Source organism: Tamandua tetradactyla, chromosome 11, assembly GCF_023851605.1.
Source record: "Tamandua tetradactyla isolate mTamTet1 chromosome 11, mTamTet1.pri, whole genome shotgun sequence".
NCBI classification, from domain to species: Eukaryota; Metazoa; Chordata; class Mammalia; order Pilosa; family Myrmecophagidae; genus Tamandua; species Tamandua tetradactyla.
In genome coordinates, this window is record NC_135337.1 from 59,090,639 (window position 1) to 59,111,287 (window position 20,649).

Here is a 20,649-nt window from a genome sequence, read left to right on the forward strand (position 1 = left end):
CCCGCTGAGCCACCGCGGCCCGCCCCTAAACCACTTTTAAGACTTTCCCCTTCACAATGGAAGTATACTGGCCAAATTACTCATACTCAACTTTTTACACACCTAAAAAACATTTTGCATATCAAAGTGATTGGTCTAAACTCAGTTTAAAATATATCGTCAAAGTTGGAGCACTTGAGCAAACATTAGAGACCCGGGTACAAAGAAGGGAGGGTCAAAAACCAGCAAAGAGGGAGAGAAGAATAGTGGGCTTCAGACAGAATACTAGAGGAGCCACATAACTACCACAAGGCCATGATCCCTTTAGGACAAGAAACAGCATCAGAAGAACTGATCAGAAAATCTGAGCTCTCTTGTTAAAAAAAAAAATTAAAAGGCACAATGGGTCTGTGTTTTCTTCCTAATTCTTTTTTTTTTTTTTTCCTTTTTTTGTTGTATAGTATAACATATATACAAAGCAAAGAAATAAAAAAGCAATGGTTTTCAAAGCACTCTTCAACAAGTGGTTACAGGACAGGTCCCAGAGTTTGTCATGGGCTACCATATGATCCTCTCATATTTTTCCTTCTAGTTGTTCCAAAATATAGGAGTCTAGAGAGCATAAATACTTTTTGTCATCAGAATTGATTTTTTTTCCTTTTTTTTTGTGAATAACATATATACAAAAAAGCTATAAATTTCCAAGTACAGCACCACAATTCGCTGTAGAACATATTTCAGACTTTGATATGGGTTACAATTTCACAGTTTTAGGTTTTTACTTCTAGCCGCTCTAAAATGCTGGATATTAAAAGAGATATCAATTTAATGATTCAGCATTCATATTCATTTCTTAAGTCTTATCTTCTATGTATAATTCCACCTTTACCTTTGATCTTTACCTTTGATCTTTCTATACCTCTCTGTGGAATTGTTTGGGCTATAGCAATTCTAAATATTTTATATTGGAAGGGTCTGTCACTAATATGGGGTCAGGAGATGAATTATCTAATGTTCTGGAGAGGCTGAGCTAGGTTTCAGGACTTACCTGGACCGGGACCCCTCTGGAGGTTGTAGGTTTTTGGAAAGTTACTCTAGTGCATGGAACCCTTGTGGAATCTTATGTATTGCCCTAGGTGTTCTTTAGGATTGTCTAGAATGGTCCTGGTTGGGGATTGGCAGGTTATGAAAGGGAGCAAGGTCTACCTGAAGCTTGCATAGAGCAACCTCCAGAGTAGCCTCTCAACTCTATTTGAACTCTCTCTGCCACTGATATTTTATTAATTACACTTCTTTTCCCCCTTTTGGTCAGAATGGAATTGTTGATCCCATGGTGCCAGGTCTAGATTCGTCCCTGGGAGTCCTCTCCCATGTCACCAGGGAGACTTTCACCCTTGGATGTCATGTCCCGCATAGGGGGGAGGGTAATGATTTCACTTGTGGAGTTAGGCTTAGAGAGACTGAGGCCACATCTGAGCAACAACAGAGGTCCTCCAGAAGTAATTCTTAGGCATGCCTATAGGTAGTCTAAGCTTCTCTGCTACCTACATAAATTTCACAAGAGTAAACCTCATGATTGAAGGCATAGCCTATTGATTTGGGTATCCCTAAAGTTTGACACATAAACTGTATTTCTTATAGGCAGCATATAGTTGCTTTTCTGATCCAATCTTACAACCTCTGCCATTTACTTGGGATGTTTAGACCATTTACATTTAATTTGATTATTCATATAGTTAGGTTTAAGTCTATTATCTTTTTCATTGGTTAATGGAGGTTGGAGTGTATAAAGTGTTTGGCCTCTTTGTCTCAAGGCAGGACTTTGAAGGGCCATCCCAGCTCCAGAATTTCTTGTAGGTTGGTGTGCTGATTTGAAAGGATGTATGTCCCCTAGAAAAGCCATGTTTTAATCTAAATCCCATTTCATAAAGGCAGAATACTCCCTATTCAATACTGTATGTTTGAATCTGTAATTAGATCATCTCCCTGGAGATGTAATTTAATAGAGAGTGGTTGTTAAACTGTATTAGGTGATGACATGTCTCCACCCATTTGGGTGGGTCTTGATTGGTTTACTGGAGTCCTATAAAAGAGGAAACATTTTGGAGAATAGGAGATTCATAGAGAGCAGAGAATACTGCAGCATCATGAAGCAGAGAGACCATCAGCCAGCGCTTTGGAGATGAAGAAGGAAAATGCCTCCCAGGGGCTTCATGAAACAGGAAGCCAGGAGAGAAAGCTAGCAGATGATGCTGTGCTTACCATAAGCCTTTCCAGATGAGAGAAAAACCATGACTGTGTTTGCCATGTGCCCTCTCGGATGACAGAGAGACCCTGAACTTCATTGGCCTTTTTAAACCACGGTATCTTTCCCTTAATGGATGCCTTTGGTTGGGCATTTCTATAAACTTGTTTTAATTGGGACATTTTCTCAGCCTTAGAACTGTAAACTAGCAACTTATTAAATTCCCCTTTTTAAAAGACATTCTGTTTCTGGTATATTGCATTCTGGCAGCTAGCAAACTAGAACAGTTGGGCTGTTACTTCTTCATTACAGTTCAACTCATCCCTCTACCCATTCCTGTTTCTATCATAGAGGTTGTCCCTAAGAGCACTTCTCAAAAAACCTCTTACCTGCAAATCGTGGTCTCAGATTTCATTTCTTAGGGAACCCAACCTTTGACTGTGATCTTGAAGATCTGAGGACAAAGAAGACTTACTTATAAATGGTGTTGGGATAATCATTTTCCATATGGGGGAAAAATAAACTTGGATCCTGTTTTAGTTTCCTTGGCTGCTCAAGCACATACCTTCAATGGATTGGTATAAACAGTGGAAACTTACTACCTCACGGTTTTGAGTCTAACAGAAAGTTCAGAGCAAGGCATCATTAAATCTTTCTTCCCAAAGACTGGCATTTTGGGGCTGGTTGCTGACCATTCTTAGTTTCTGGCTTCTCTGTCAAATAGCAAGGCACATGGCAGCCTCTCCGGCCAATTCTTCCCTACTAGTTTGTCTTGAATTTCAACTTCTTGCTTCCCATGGTTTTCTCTCTATCTGTCCATTTCATTCTGTTTTTAAAGGACTCCAGCAATAGGCTAAAGACCATCGTGGGCCGTACCTTAATTGAAGTAACTTTACCAAAAGGTCCCACTTACAGTGGGTTCACACTCATAGGAATGGATTAGGTTTAAGAACGTTTTTCTGGGGTACATACAACTCCAAACCACCACAGATCCCTACCTTATCATATATAAAAATCTTTTAGAAAAAAAAAATAGAATATCTCTGTGACCTCAAGATTGTGAAATCTTTTTTTGAGTTTTAAAGTTTTTTTTTAATTTTTTAAATATACAAAAAAGCAGTAAATTTCCAAGTACATTTTAACAAGTAATTATAGAACCAGTTTTGAAGTTTGGTATAGGTTACAATTCCATGATTTTTCATTTTTAATTCTAGCTGCTCCAAGACACTGGAGACCAATAGAAATATCAATATAATGATTCAGCAGTCATACTCATTTGTTAAATCCTATCTTCTCTGCTATATTCCTCCTTCTCTTTAAATAAAAAATATATATAAAGGCAATAAAATTTCAAAATACATCAAAACAATTAGTTGTAGAACAGATTTTAGAGTTTGGTATGGGTTACAATTCCACAGTTTTAGGTTTTTATTTCTAGCTGCTTTAAGGTACTTGAGGCTAAAAGAAGTATCAGTATAATGATTCAGCACTCATACTCATTTGTTAAATCCAACCTTTTATTGAATTTGTATAAATCCAATATACAGATATAAAAAAAAAAATCTGTGTAACTCCATCATCACCTTTGATCTTTCTCCCACTCTTTAGAGGTATTTGGGCCATGCCCATTCTAACTTTTTCCTGTTGGAAAGGTCTGTCAATAATATGAGATAGGGGGATGGCACTAGTTGACATTCTGGAAGGGCTGGCCTCTCTGCATTTCAGGACTTATCTGGTCTAGGGACCCATTTGGAGGTTGTAGATTTTGGGAAGGTTACCCTGGTGCATGGAACCTTTGTAGAATCTTATATAATGCCTTAGGTATTCTTTAGGATTGGCAGGAATGGTTTTGGTTGGGGGTTGCAAGTTATGATAAGCAGCAATGTCAAACTGAAGCATGCATAAGAGTGACCTTTGACTATTTGAACTCTCTCAGCCACTGATACCTTAGTTATTGAACTTCTTTTCCCCCTTTTTGTCAGGATAGCATTGTTGATCCCACAGTGCCAGAGCCAATCTCATCCCTGGTGGTCATCTCCCACACCGCCAGGGAGACTTTCATCTCTGGATGTTATGTCCCACGTAGCAGGGAGGGCAATGGTTTCACTTACAAAGTTGGGCTTAGAGAGAGAAAGGCCATATTGAGCAACAAAAGATGTCCTCTGGAGGTGACGCTTAGGCATACCTATAGGTAAGCTAAGCTTCTCCACTACATACATAAGCTTCACAAGAGCAAGCCTTAAGATCAATGCCTTGGCCTATTGATTTGGGTGCTCCTAATGTTTGGCACAGTATCTAGGGTTTCCCTGGTGATAAAGTTTAATGGTTCCATCATTTTTCTCCCATCGCTTAAGGGACTTTGCTAATACTTTTTTATTATCTGCTTAATATATTCTGGATATATCCAGGCATTGCATTAAGCTATATAGGATTAAAGGCTCTCATTCTTATTCTGGGCTCCCTGTGTTTGGATTGTTTAAATGATCTATTCAGACAAGTTGAGTTAGATTATGTGCTATAGAAAACCTACATGCAGGATATAATAAAACTTTCTTCCTTTAGTCTGGAAGAGTAGGTGGAGTTCTGAAATTCAGGCAATGTCTTCCTTACCTCAGTATTCAGAATTACCTTAACCCTTACACAATCAGCCTCATTCTTATCTCTAAATGCTAAACCTAAATACTAGGTTATATACATATATATATAAATATATATATATATATGTATATGTAAATATATAATATATAATATATAATATATACATATATAGTTATATATACATATATATTATGCCTATATAAATATATAATATAATATATAAATATATATATGTATAAAACAGCTCCTCAAAATCCAGAAATAATGATTACTACTCCAGACTAAACATGACTGTTATAAGAGCTTACAGTTTAGGCCCCAGTTTTGTAAGTATTTTCTAAATGAGATCATACAATATTTGCTCCTTTGTTTCTGGCTTATTTTGCCTCACTAATGTCCCACAGGTTCATTCACATTGTTGCATACCTCAAAACTTTGTTCCTTTTTATAGCAGCACCACCGTAGTTTGCCAGTCTACTTCTCAGTGCATCTTATAGCCACCTCTAACTACTGGGCCTCATGTATAACAGTCCATCAATACTCTCAATTTTAGATAATTTCATTGTTCCCAAGAGAAAGATAGCCAATTATCACAGATGGTGAAGCTTTTTTAAAATAAAGCAAAAATGTGCCAACCACAAAATAAAAGATTCAAAATACCAATTACATTAAAATTAGAACTACTGTTTATCAAAAGACACTATAAAGAAAATAAAAATATAATACATACACTGGGAGAATATATTTGCAAATATATGCAATAGACAAGGCAATAGGATCTAGAATATGTGAATAACGCATATAAGTGAATATAAAAAAGACAGATTATTAGTAAAATGATCAAGAAACATAAACAGAAGAGGATCCACAAATTGCCAAAACCATGAAAATGCATAACATTATTAATATTTATATAAATGGAACTTAATACCAGAAAGTATACATTTACACCTTATAGAATGACAACATTTAAGATTTCTGGTGTAATCAGCTGTTAATTTGTGGTTCAAAGGGAACTTTTATCCACTGCTGATGAATGTAAATGAATAACTCCACTTTGGAAAACAATTTTACTTTATTGTGTAATTTAAAAAACTATCTATATCCTGTGTTCTAGCAGTTATACTCTTAAGTATTGGTATAACCTAGAGCAATGCTTCTAAAATTTTAATGTACGTAACAAATTACTAGGCAAGCTTGCTAAAATGTGGGTTCTGATTCAATAGGTTTAAGGTAGGCCTGAGAGTCTGCAGTTCCAAAATGTTTCCAAATGATGCCCCTGGTCTGATTACACACTATACAGCAAAGATATAGATCACTAACTTTCACACAATTTGACTATGATTCACAAGAGGAAATACATTTTAAATCTTTATTTAGTACAAACATTTAAAGATGACTGAGAGACTATCAAGTTCAATCTCTCACTCCCAGCAGGAATAATTTAAGCGTTACAGATATACAGAGTTGTTAGGTCTTCTCTTTGACTAGTTCTAATGAAAAAGCATTTATTAATTTATTAATTCCCTGGACTGCTAGTTCTGGTGTCAGCCAATTCTAAATGTTAGAAGGTGTCCTTCTAATTTACAATGGGGCTTAAAATGAGGATTTTAAGCCAAAATGTTTCCATGTAATTTCTAGACAGGATACTAAGTGCTATCCTCTGGTCTATCAAAAGACAAATCTATATTTTCTTTTGCACATAATCCTTCAGGTAGTTTAATTATTGTAATATCATGATAGAAAAAAATGACAGCTGTCTTTCAGAGTCTGGAATGGGTTACAATTCTACGATTTTAGGTTTTTGCCACACACACACACACATATATATATTTGCCACATATATTTTTGATATACACATACACATCTACATGGAATTATTTAGGAAAGATAAATTTATGGCCTTCCTCTCAGCTAAAATAATATCCACAAAAACTCTAGGTACATGAATCTTCTAGGAATCTTAGCATTTTTTAATTTGCTTGTTAAGTTTCAAGTATAAAATATTAAAATTTGTTTGCCTCTGTATTTTAAGATAGTATTTCAAATTTTGATTCTCAAATTGATTTTAGTAGATCTTGGGTTACCTAATCTCCTGTTTAGAAAACTTATTAATAAGCCAATGAATTTCAATTTCTCATTGTGTTGTAGGACACAAATATCTATTTGGCTGGCACTGAAGAAGGTCATATTCACAAATGTTCCTGTTCATATAATGAGCAGTACCTGGATACCTACAGAGGACATAAGGTTAGTTTAATTATAGTTGATATAGACCAATTAATTTATCTTGTAATTTCTGGGAAAAAAAAGCCAGTATCATTATTCACATTATTTTTAACATCCAATAAATGCACAACTTCACAGGTCAACTTACCAACTTGAATTAACTGACTTCTAGTATGGAAACCACCAGTAATGTGTGGGGTATTTTATTTGGCTTCTAGATATCTTCTTATAAGTTATAGAAGTCACAATTTTATTAGTTTCTAAAAGACTTTGCTTATGATAATATGCTGATCTCAAAGTAAAATTGTCTCTTGTGTATACCTATTCTCTGCATCTTTTATGATTGTTCCATGTATGTTTTCTTCTTTTATACTTTTTTTCCTTAACATCCTTATCTTTTTTAAGTATGTAAGTATAATATATGTTAATATGCAATGGGTATTGTAGTAGCTGCCACACACGTGCACATAGACACACACACACACCCACATATATATATACTCATAGTAATGTGTTTTTTAACTTTTTTAATTGTGACAAATAACATACCGCTGATTCAGCGGTCATATTCCTTTGTTAAATCCTATCTTCTCTATTAATACCTTCTCCTTCTCTTTTTTGTGAAAAATAACATATATACAAAAAAAGGAATAAATTTCAAAGTACATTGCAACAATTAATTGTAGGAAAAATTTCAGAGTCTGGAATGGGTTACAATTCTACGATTTTAGGTTTTTGCCACACACACACACATATATATATATTTGCCACATATATTTTTGATATACACATACACATCTACATGGAGTTATTTAGGAAAGATAAACTTATGGCCTTCCTCTCAGCTAAAATAATATCCACAAAAACTCTAGGTACATGAATCTTCTAGGAATCTTAGCATTTTTTAATTTGCTGATTAAGTTTCAAGTATAAAATATTAAAATTTGTTTGCCTCTGTATTTTAACTTATTTTTCTAATTCTAGGGTCCGGTATATAAAATAGCATGGAATCCATTTCATCATGATGTATTCTTAAGCTGTTCTGCAGATTGGGGTGTTATAATATGGCAACAGGAGAGTCTCAAACCATTTTTGAGCTTTTATCCCACTACTTATGTTGTTTATGATATTGCCTGGTCTCCATCATCATCCTATATATTTGCAGCTGCTAATGAGAACAGAGTGGAAGTTTGGGACCTTCACATCAGCACGTAAATGTTAATTTTTTATTGAGGCTGTTACAGCCTAGAAGAAGTAGTTCAAACTGAATGATACTTGATAGTTTTTTACATTGGATAAAGAGCATTGTAATTACTTTAAAACAAGTAATAGTTTGCCCTGTGAGAGTCCTTTATGAATACAGATATATGCCAAGATGCTTTATTAATGTTAATTACTTACAACATATATGGTTTTTAAATTTTCTTATTGAAAATAGGTTATCTCACTCATCTCAAACTTCTACAGCCTGACATAGGCTATCATAACTACCTTGAATTATTAATTGACCAGTTTACAAAGAAATGCAGAGAGGCATTATGATGGGCTGAATTGTATCCCACAAAAAGATATCTTAAAGTCCTAATCCCCAGTGTCTGTGACTGTAAACTTTCTTTGGAAATAGTTTTTGCAGATGTAATCAAGTTAAGATCAGATATGACTGGTATACTCAGAAGAAGTGGGGAAGAGACAATGAGAGGAAAATTGCGTGTAAAGATGGAGATTCACAGGGAAAAGAAGGAGGCAGAGATTGGAGTTATTATTTCCACATGCCAAGGAACATCTCGGACCACCAGATGGATAGGGAGAGGCAAAGAAGCATTCTTCCCTAGAGCCTTCAGAGGAAACAAGACCCTGCTGACACTTGATTTAGACTTCCAACTTTCAGAACTGTGAGGGAGTACATTTCTGTCTTTTTAAGCCATCCAGTTTGTAGTACTTCGTTTTAGCAACCCTAGGAAACTAATATAGCATCAAATCATTCTTAATTAGAGATTCTCTACAATAGGTAAAAAAAGGGGACAAAATAGTGTTTCTTTCCAATATTTATTTATTATCTAACTTTGTTTCAAAATATATTCAAAGGAGTGTGCACTTAATTTCAAATATTCATCTAAAGTATTATACCAAAGTTACTAGAACATGATCTAGATCCAGTATCCTTCTTCATATGAAAATGTATACAATGCTGGATTAAAGTTTTAATAATGCTACTTCAACTGGAAAATAATATATGTATTTATATTAGTTATTAGCAGGAAGAGCAGGGAAATACATTCTTATTTAATATAAATGATGTAAAATTCAATGGATTTATATTCAATTGTAAAAATTTTTCCTAGAGTTAATAATTCAGCAACTTAAAAATTTTGTCATGACTTACTCTATAAAATCCTGTGAACCAAAAATCAAGGATTGCATAACAAAACAATTTATTTTTGAGTATGAGATGATGAATGTATAAAGTTGCTACTTAAGTTAAACCTCTGGTTTTAATCTTTTTGGTAAAACTGTAGTTCCCAGGGTCACACTTCTCAAGAGTAAGTATACAAAGTTGCTTACTTCTGTTCTGTTTTTGAGGTGGATTGCATTGGGTGATCAAGAATAGAGAAAGTTTCTGTTTGAAATGCTCTTTTATGTTGGAGAGATTAATTCAGGGCAAAAATTTCTTCTGTTAAAAGACACTATTCCTTAAGGAATTTGAACTTATGCATATACATCTTAGTTGGGAATTACTTCAATTTAACTAGTTGACTTTAGTTCATTGAAGAAATGAAAGCTTTCTTTAACTTTTTATTTTAACAATTCAGAATTTCAAATTTTAATTACTGATCATTCACACACACAAAAATGACTAGTAAATACATAAATATATTTTGTTTGTTTGTTTGTTTTATTTTTGTTTTTGGGTGCATCATCCAGGAATTGGCATGTACAATTCAGTGCCATTAGTAACATTCCCAATATTGTGTTAACATCACCATCATCCATTACCCAAACCTTTTTATCACCTCAAACAGAAACTGTGCACCAATTAAGCAATAGCTCCCCAATCTTCCCTGCCCCCACTTCTACTCCCTAGTAACCTGTAGTCTATACTCTGTCTCTATGTATTTGCTTATTCTAGGTACTTCGTAGTGGAATCATATAGTATTTGTCCTTTTGTGTTTGACTCAACATGACATTTTCATGGTTCATCCGTGTTGTAGCATGTGTCAGAACTTCATTCCTTTATTTGGTCTGATAAGGGTTCAATATCCAGAAAATAGAAAAAAAAATCTCCTACAATTCAACCGCAAAAATACAAACAACTGAATAAAAATTGTACATTTCTCCACAGAGCCATACAAATGGTCAATAAGCACATTAAAAGATGCTCAACATAAGTAGTCATCAGGAAAATTCAAATCAAAACTGCAATGAGATACCACTTCCCATCCACTGGGATGGCTATTTATTTAAAAACAAACAAACAAACAGAGCATAACAAGTGTTGACAAGGATGTGGAAAAATTGGCATGCTTGTACATTGTTGGTGGGATTGTACAATGGTTCAGTCACTGTAAAATCTAAGGATTGGCAGTTCCTCAGACAGTTGAACATAGAATTACCATATGATTCGCTAATTATTCTTCTAGGTATATGTCCCAGAGAACTGAAAGCAAAAATCTGAACATATATTTGTACACCAGTGTTCAGCATTATTTACAATAGCCAAAAGGGGGAAGCTTCCCAAGTGTCTATCACCAGATGAATATATAAACAAAATGTGGTTTATAAATTGAATGAAATCTAAGTTTTGATTTATGGGAATAAGAAGCAATTATTTAAAGTTTGGAAACACTTGAAAAGGCTTTTGGTTTTTAATTTTTTTTTGGGGGGTGGGGTCATGGGCATGCGCCAGAAATCAAACCCGGGTCTCTGGCATGGCAGGTGAGAACTCTGCCACTGCGCCACCACTGCCCGCCTGAGACTTGGTTTTTGATACATGAATTTACAAAAAAAAATCTCAAACAATTCTTAGTCTATATAGCAAAACAACATTATTAACAACTGAATTTACAAGTACAATAATTCATTACAGCTTGGACCCTTTGATTGTGCATGTTGCTAATCCGGGAATCAAGTTCACAACTGTTCTTTTCGCCAAACAAACAGATTGCCTTCTGGTGGGAGACAGTGATGGACAGGTCGCTGTATATGAACTAAGGAATATGCCTACTACTTTGGATTTGGGCAGGGTAAGACTCATAAATCAAAATGTTATGCAATTTATGAGTCTATTCAGTTATAATTTTATAGCTTGCAAGAGCTTACATTTCTTAAATACCCTAAGTTTGAATCCTGGTGACAGAGTAGAAAGAGCCTGAGTCCCTAGAGTTGCCCTCTCTAGGTGTGGGACTTAAGACAAATTGTTTATTTTCTTTGAGCCTCATTTTCTTTATCTATAAAACAAGGATAATAATGATTCTGAATGTAATAATTATGATTATTGCATAAAAGAACTTAAAATTGTGCCTAGTGTGTGGTGTAGGGACTTAATAATTGTTAAATGTAGCTGAAGAAGTTATTTTCAAAGATTTCACATATTCAAATATTTTTACAAGTGATAATTGTGTTTGTTAGATGTTGTCCAATGTTCCTGAAATAAGGATTTGTTTCCTTTGGTTTAGCCTATCCTAATCTGTTTCCAATATTTAAATTATTATTGCAAATTGCTATTTGGTAATTGCTACCACAAAATATGATAAACATGTTAATATTCTTATACTTTTTCTAATGTGCACAAGTCAATAAGAAAAAACACCAAGACTCTAAAAAAAGAGTGGGCAAAGGTCAGGTACTGGTCATTCACACACACAAAAATGACTAGTAAATACATATATATTTTTTGTTTGTTTATTTGTTTGTTTGCTTTGTTTTTGTTTTTTGGGTATGTCATCCAGGAATCGAACCTGGGTCTCCTGCATGAAAGCCGAGCCATTCTACCACAGAACCACCCATGCAGCCTACTATTAAATATATTTTAAAACTCAATTTCAATAATATTTAAAGAAATATAAAATTATAACATTAAAATTACGGAGACTTGGGTTCAATTCCCCGTGCCTGCCCATGCAAAAAAAAAAAGCATGCAAAAATTAAATGTGATAGGGTGGTGCGACGGTGACTCATTGGCAGAATTCTCGCCTGCCATGCCAAGCCTAACTTTGGCTCCAGCCCTATCCTGTCAGTTCATTGGTCACTGTTAGGAGTAACACCAGTCTAATACCTCACATGAACAGGGGACTGATAATCCAAGCCTTGCAATTATAATTTTTTGATGTAGCTAGCTAGCAATAGGATTTACCACCACATTAGCATTCATGGTTGAGAAAGTGTCAGCTCCTCTCCTGACATGATGAGGGTTGGTTACTGGGAGGTTTCTAAGTCTTGCATTTAACAGAATAATGCTTTAAGAACTTGGCAGAATAAAATTTCAATGGTGCATTGCAGGAAGAAACTCCTTTTCTGGGAGGCATCCTGAAGCAAATCATTTCTGAATACTATCTTTTACTATTATATTTCAGTATACAAGTGTTTGCCATATTTTTCTCTGAGATTTAGTATTTACATTTTTTCCAAATTAAAGGAAAAATGGATAAGTGAAATGTTCAAAGTGAGGTTTCAAAACATACATCTGTAATATAGATGATAAATTAATGCTGTGAAATGCTGAAGGCAAAGAAATAGACCATTCATTCAATAAATATTTACTGAATATACATTATGCATCAGAGACTATATTAGACAGTGAGGATACAGCAGAAAACAAATTGCAGTAGTGATTTATTACATTTGTCCAAATGAAAGTTTAAAGAGAAAACTATAAAGAGAAAAGTTTGAGAAGCATATTAAGATTAGAATTGACAGGACTTGAAAGTTGATTTGGTGTATCAGGGCTTGAAGGATGGAGAAGTTCCAAGGTAGTATAAGCTGAAAGACTGTAACTCATGTATGTAATATTATCCAAAATATTTATAACTCTTTAGAGTTTATAAGATACTTTCACATACATTAACTCATTCAACTCATAACAACCTTTAGAAATGAATGTTAACACTTCCATTCAAGGAAACTAAGACCCCCAGAGGTTCAGTGATTTTTCTAAAGGTCACATAGTAAGATAGAGAAAACCTGGTCTTCTTCCAATTCCCTTTTTTTTTTCACTATAAGCCTTTCTTAAAAATTCACCCCCCATCTTTGGTTTTTATTTCCTTATGCATGATCCTTTTACCACTTTTAATACAAAGATCATCATGAAATGAAAATTATAAAAACATAGAAATTGAGATGTTCTGCTGTTTCAAAATCAAGCACTAACATAATCAGGAAAAAGTTTAGGAATTATTTCACAGATAAGAATACAGATTTAGGCATTCAAGTTAAATAAGAGCCGCCAAAAGGGTCAAAAGAGAATTCCTCCTTACTGAATCTTCATAAAGTTATTTATCAAACTTCATTAAAAGTCTTTTCTAAAAAAAGAATCTTGTATAAGAAAGCAGGTTTATTCTAGGTTTACTCTTTAAACTTATCTTGGTTTGTTTCCTTTTTCAGTCCTCCTGGATACCCCTTATACGTGTATCAGTACCTTATAATTTTTTAATGGCATTTTAACGACTACTTTACCTCTTACTTTGTATTTTATTGCATTGTAATTGTGTAATTTTTTTCTTTTCAGGGAGATATAATATGTACTTTGCTTGGACCCAAATCAAACCAATCTGGATAATTCATCATTACAAATATATTTTTTTAATGCTCTTGTTTAAAAAAAAAGAAACCTTAAAATTCAATAGTAACTGTATTGTATGCTGTAAGGTGGAATTTTTATTTTAGAAAACAATATTTCATGTATAGTTACATTTAAATCCTCTGTAAATTGAATGACCTTTGATTTTAGAGATGTGTGATTAGTTTGTGATCTAAGCCAACTGTAGCATTTTTGTTAGAGTTTTCTTAATTTTTCTAAAGATATTCACACTCCGTGGATATATTCCAGTGTATTTACTTATAAAATACCCAAATAGGTTATACAATTATTATAACATTAGGAGCAAAATAGGAAATTATTAAATTGCTTAAGCTGAAATCTTTATAAGGCAAAGTTATATAGACTTTTGTTTTTCCATAGACTTTTTTTTTTCACAGACAGGCACCGGGAATCGAACCCCCCATAGACTTTTAAATCTTCTGTTTCCAAGTTCTGTTTTCTAAGGTTTATAAATTAGGCAATTGTTAGTATGGTGAGAATATTATATTCTCATACTCAAGTTTGAATCAGAATTTTTATCCTCTTAACTCTGAGAGCTGAGGCTATAACTTGTGAAACTGTTTGACAAGCAAAAGAAAAAAATTTAAACATCAAGAATGGAATCAGTGCAATAGTGGGAACTATTTTTTACTGTATCCATTGCTTCACAATCTCCATTTTTTGGAGTCATCCTTTAAACAAAAGCAAGACATTTTAAAAGTGGATTGAAAGTATAGGTCAGGTTATCAGAATTACACATTTTCTATTGGTATAAATCATTGTGATTCTTCTCTTTGTCTTTCTGAAAGGTCAGATTGTCCATAGCTATTTGTAACAAAATAAAAACTTGATTCAATTGGGAAAAATTGTCTTTCTTTTTATTATTGATTCTTGATATTTAAAAATTCTTCACATATTTTCCTCATTTTATTCATCAACCCTAAATGAGAAATAAAGCTATTCTTGGATTCTGCATAACTGATCTTAAAACACTGAACCAATTCCATTCTACCGTTCTTATCCCTTATCTTTCAGGCATAAAAGACTCCTCACCTTCTAGCTAAATCTCAGGGTGAGGTTTAAGGATAATAAATTAAAAATTTGAATGTTTGGCCAACTTTCATGGAGGATCTTAGAAGGCTGGTGACTGGAGCCAATCATGAGGACAGACTGAACCCCAAACGTTTAATGTTGTCTGCCTTCATTTCTCTAATGGGTCTGCCTAGGGTCACCCTAATCCAGATCATTTATGGTGGCATGCTATACTGGGTTACTTATATTCACTGAGTTCCTACTATGTGCCATATTTCGTGCCAGACTTTGTGTTAAGTGCTGGAGGTGAAAAAGGTGCACCCAACTAAGAGGTATGCAAGTAAACAGGCAATTTCAATAGAATAAACACTATGTTAGGAGAAAAATAGAATGCTAAGGAAATACTTAAGAGGGACACTTAGTCAGGTTTTCAGGACTAGGGTAGGCTTCAAAGAAGTGCCATCTAAACAAAGACAGAAGAAAGAGCAGGATTTCCAAAGGTACTAGAACTTCCTTTTTTTCAACACCACCTGAGTAGGAAACCCCCTATGAGTTCTAACCACAATAATAGCCTGACTCTTCACAAAGAGGGCTCTCTAGAAAGGGCTGGTTCAGGAAGATTCCTCAAAGGTCACCTGTAACAAGGGGCAGCCATAGCTGCCCAGTTGGTCCTTCTGCCTCCTGGTTTGTCTCTTCTCCGTCTGTCTTCCCCACTGCAGCTAGAATGAGCCTTCCAAAATAAAAATACAGCCTTGCCTTGGCACTGCTCTGCTTAAAATCCTCCCTCACATGGTCTGCAAGCCCCTTCGTGACTGGTGCCTGCTCAAGTTCTCAGCTTCATCTCTCTTCACCACCCTCTACACTTCATCAGTCTGAATTTCTTTCAGTGCTCCCAAAACATTAGGCTTTGACTTAGATCTGTCATCCTTTCCTCTGTTCCTGGATAACTTCTTATTCTTAGCACAGATGTCCCTTTCTCCTTCTTGACCACCCCAGACTGAGATGCCATTCCATAGCACAGTATATAGCACCCACTCAGGTAGTACGGTACTGTAATCACCATTCTGTAGTTATCTTTTTCTCATTTGTCTTCCTCACCAGATTTATAGCATTGGTCTATGCTTGTTCACTTACCACCCAGCACAGGGCCCATTACATAGTAGGCAATTAATGTATGATTGTTGAATGGATGGATGAATGAATGGATGGAAATGCCATTATGGGCAGGGTAGTGGTGGTACAGAACAAATGGATGAACATGTGAAGTCCTGCTCTAGCATAACTTTTTGAATCTAATGACATGTGTTACCTAAGGATGGCACTCTACTTGTGAATCCTGCCCAGACAAGCTGTGTGATAGCTGTTGCTCTGCTCCTTCAAGTTTCTTCATCTGTCTAATGGGAAAGAGGATGCTTATGAGAATAAGAGATAATGCTTGTAAACTGAATTTTTCTGTTTTTTTTCTTTCTTCCCACCAGCCCTTGCCACATGTGCACGTTCTTCTGATGGGCAGATTCTTCCTCTCACTCCTCACTTTGACATGTTGAATTCTCCACCCACCCTTTAGAACTCAGTTCACGTCTCACCTTCTTAGGAGAGCCCTTTCTGAGCTCCCTCCTGCAGCAGACTAAATTTGGTCTTCTTGTTAAACATTCTCAGACTACCATGGATTTCTTTCACAGCACTATTTTAAAAATTATTTGTGGAGATAATATTTAGAGATTTTAAAAAAATCTCTAGTTCTCCTTGATTAACTTTCCACTCTCAAATTGGTAGCTCTGTGCTTATAAGTTCAGGGAGAAATGGAGCCTGGCAGTAAATTTAAAAAGTTCATTTTTGCTTTATGAAATCTTAGGATATAGGGAAAGGTATATGGGGCATAGAGAGAGTGCGTTAAAGAAATATGAAGGGAAATGGGAAGTTTCCTCAGGAACAGAAAGCAGTGGTAGCATGAGTGAAGGAGAGAGGCCTGTGGATCCGTAGTGCAGAGGAGACCCATGTCCTTCTTCTAAACAACACTGTAGTAAGGCCTGGGAAGGGCCACAGTAAGCTTTGAAAATGCTTCCCCATGCAACGAGCTCTGTGCAAAAGTTGCAAAGACCCACTAGAACTGAAAAAGCCAGGTAGACAAGGATGACGAGTGGCTTGGCAGACAGCAACACTGATAGTCCTGACACAGAGCAAGATGCTAAAAGTGTGTTATAAACCTGGGCAAGGGCAGGGAAACCAATCCTGAGGATGACTGACTAACTTTTTGGTGGTGTTTTTTGTTTTTGCCAGCTAGGTGGATTAGAGATTTGGAGTCAGAACTTAACCGAATTATAAACAATATAGTTGCATTTCTTGGATACTTGAGTTTCTGCACTGAGATTCAGATTTGCTGTGCTAAATATGTGTGATAATTTGCTTAATGCCTGCCTCTCCCACTAAACTATAAGCACCTTGTTCTAGTTTGCTAGCTGCCAGAATGCAATATACCAGAAATGGAATGGCTTTTCAAAAGGGGAATTTGATAAGTTGCTCATTTACAGTTCTAAGGCTGAGAAAATGTCCCAATTATAACAAGTCTATAGAAATGTCTAATCAAAGGCATCCAGGGAAAGATACCTTGGTTCAAGAAGGCCGATGAAGTTCAGGGTTTCTCTCTCAAGTGAGAAGGCACATGGCGAACACAGTCAGGGCTTGTCTCTCGGCTGGACAGGCACATGGCGAATACGGTGTCATCTGCTAGCTTGGTCTCCTGGCTTCCTGTTTCATGAAGCTCCCCGGGAGGCGTTTTCCTTCTTCATCTCCAAAGGTCGCTGGCTGGTGGACTCTCTGCTTCATGGTGCTACACCATTCTCTGCTCTCTCTGAGTCTCTCTGAATCTCCAAAATGTTTCCTCTTTTATAGGACTTCAGAAACTAATCAAGACCCACTCAAATGGGTGGAGACATGTCATCCCCTAATCCAGTTTAACAACCATTCTTAACTAAATCACATCAACCAGGGAGATGATCTCATTACAGTTTCAAATATACAGTATTGAATAGGGATTATTCTACCTTTACGAAATGAGATTTATATTAAAACATGGCTTTTCTTAGGGGGCATACTTCCTTTCAAACCAGCACACACCTCTAGGGTAGGAACTGTGCATGTTTTATTCATCACTCTATTTTCAGGACCTAGACTAGTATCTGCCACAGAGTAGGAACTCGCCAAGTATTTGTTGAATGAATGAATGGCCAAATTGATGAGGAAATGATAGTTTCATGTACACCCCATGTCATAACATAGTCTAAATTTATAAATGTGATCTCTTCAGTCTCTTAAGAAAATATCTTAATATCAAAGAAGATAAAACATTCTGTTTCGACTATGGAAAATACATTGAACATAAAATCAGCCTTGCAAGCTGCTAAACATAGATCATAGCTTTATGTGTTCTATAACAATATAAAATCAATTCTTCCCCTTAAAATAAAAACTGAAAACAAATCTGATCACTTTCTTCTGGTGAGTTTTGCTGCTGCTTTGTAGAATTGTGTTCCCATAGGCCATTTGGGGCACAATTTACCTCTTGTGTAAAGCACCTAACGAAATGCCTGGCATATAGTACATGCTCAAAAATGGTAACCCTCATTCTAATTATCCCAGAGTCATATCCCCACTTCCTAGTTTGAGATCCTCTTTGCCTTTGTGATTGGCTGGGTCCTTGCCAAGGCCCCACAGTCCTGCAGGAGGTACAGACTGCTAATGCCCTCATTTTTCCTTTACACATTTGGACTTTGTGATTTGTTTGCTTAGTAGGATTCTGTACAATGTTCAAATTCACCCTTAAATCCATAGAACATTTACTAGGCCATTAGCCTTCATTTCCTTAGTTTGGCATACTCAGTTGATGATAAAACTAAAAGGCTGACAGTTTACATGAAACTAATTCCTGGGTTAAATAGAAAGCATAATTTGTCCATTTAGGTGGAACATATTAAAAAACACTGCCATGAATCTTATAAAACTGGGCACTGCTTTTTCTAAATTGACAAGACATTTATGTAGCATCCAGAACAGCTCGTAAAAAATGTACTTTCACCATATCTGTATTTTCTTTGAATAAGTCAGTTATTAAAAAGAAGATATGGTGTTGCAATACTAGGAAGAACAGAGATTCCAGAATGTTTTAAGGATCTTACTTCAGAAATTACTGATAATAATTTTACTGAATTTTCCAAATGACAATACATTTTTCAACTGTTTTTGAGTCTTTGTCAACTTATACAAGACCCAAATAACAAAAAAGAAAAATAGCTGCTCTGTTCATACAAAATGAAAATTTAAAAATCAACCATTGTTTTCTTAGATATACTGAAAAATATTTGCAGGTGCTCATTTTAATTCTTGCAGTGTTTCTGAAAACTTCTAAATTTGTCCATAAAAAGGAATGCTGTTCTGAGCCATACTGCAATATGGATGGATCTTGAAAACATAATGCTGAGTGAAATAAACAAGATACATAAGGACAAATATTATATCACATATATGAGTTATCTAAAAGTAGTATATCTGCTGAGACAGAAAGTAGATCAGAGGTTTCCAGGGTACAAGGATAGAGAGGAAGGGTAGTTTCTTCTTGGTGGATTTGTAAATTAAAAATGTATTTAAATAATTTGGTAAAAAAAAGCATGATTCCAGAATTTAAAATTCAAAAGAGGGATTGGAAACAGCAATGGTCATTTCTAAATCTCAAATTGTAACACTAGAAGGTTAAATGGTAAAATGATCACAGAACAGAAAATGTCTAAAGAAATGAAAAATATGAAGATTAAAGTAAAGAGACATGGAAAAGTAAGAGTTGGGAGATATGCCATGTGAACAAGAGGATTAAGAAAGAGGAGGTGAAAGAAACAGACTGAGAAGAAATAATTAATATACAAAAGTCAGAAGTAAATGAGATTAATTTTCTCTTTCTAAATATTCATAGGTGATGAGACCTTGCTTAATGAGGATAAATGAATCAAATACTGTTGCCTGCCTAGAAATCCTGACAAAGATTTTCAGGTTTCATTAAGAAAGAAATCCCAAATATATGCTGCTTATATGAAATAAATCTTTTAAAAAGAGGCAAAAAAAAAAAGATTGAAAATTTACAAGCATCACTAAAATGAGTGATCTTGAAAATTTTAACCATAAAATTATTCAGAAAGTTATCTAGCTAACTGTTATTTCAATATCCATTCTACAGATATTTGGAGAGTAGAAGTGAACAGGTTTCAAAAAGAGGTGAAAAAAGAGTGTCAGGTGAAGTAAACAGCATGTGCAAAGGCCTGGAGAGAGAAAACATGGGATTTCAAAAAAAACTATAAGGCTTTTGATACAGCATTCAGAGTTCAAGGGCATCTAAAACAGCTGGACCTGAAGAAGTAGGCAGAGGCCAGCTCATGAAGCTTTCTATTATAAAAATGTGTGCTGAGAGAGACAAAAGTCATAGGATAAAAGATGACAAGAAAGATCCTAGTAGGAGAAATTCTCCTGAATTCTGAAGAAAAGTTGTCTTTTCTTGCCTAGTCCAGTAGTGAAGGAAGAAAACTGTCAACAAATATTGACTGTTTATTGTGTCAAGAAAGTCACATATGATCTCATTAGCTCTATGGGGTGGTTACTATTATCAGCACAATTTACAGAGGAAGCTCAGGGAAGTTATCTAACTGGCTTATGTTCTAGATCTGGTAAGCAGGAGGCCAGGATTCAAACCCAGGATCTGAGATCTGCATTTGTAAGTGCGACTCCCTAT

The 20,649-nt window shown here is 35.2% G+C and overlaps 1 protein-coding gene across 4 annotated transcripts in view; it reads left to right on the forward strand.

Moving 5' to 3' along the window:
- The window catches only part of DNAI4 (dynein axonemal intermediate chain 4), a 131,706-nt gene extending 117,006 nt beyond the window's left edge, over positions 1–14,700 (forward strand). For all 4 annotated transcript variants that reach the window (XM_077120662.1, XM_077120659.1, XM_077120661.1 and 1 more), the window contains 4 exons: positions 6,974–7,072; positions 8,036–8,262; positions 11,136–11,292; positions 13,773–14,700. In XM_077120662.1, the coding sequence (XP_076976777.1) occupies positions 6,974–7,072; positions 8,036–8,262; positions 11,136–11,292; positions 13,773–13,823 (534 nt within the window). In that variant the 3' untranslated portion in view covers positions 13,824–14,700. The remainder of the gene's footprint in view (positions 1–6,973; positions 7,073–8,035; positions 8,263–11,135; positions 11,293–13,772) is intronic.
- The last annotated feature ends 5,949 nt before the right edge of the window (positions 14,701–20,649 follow it).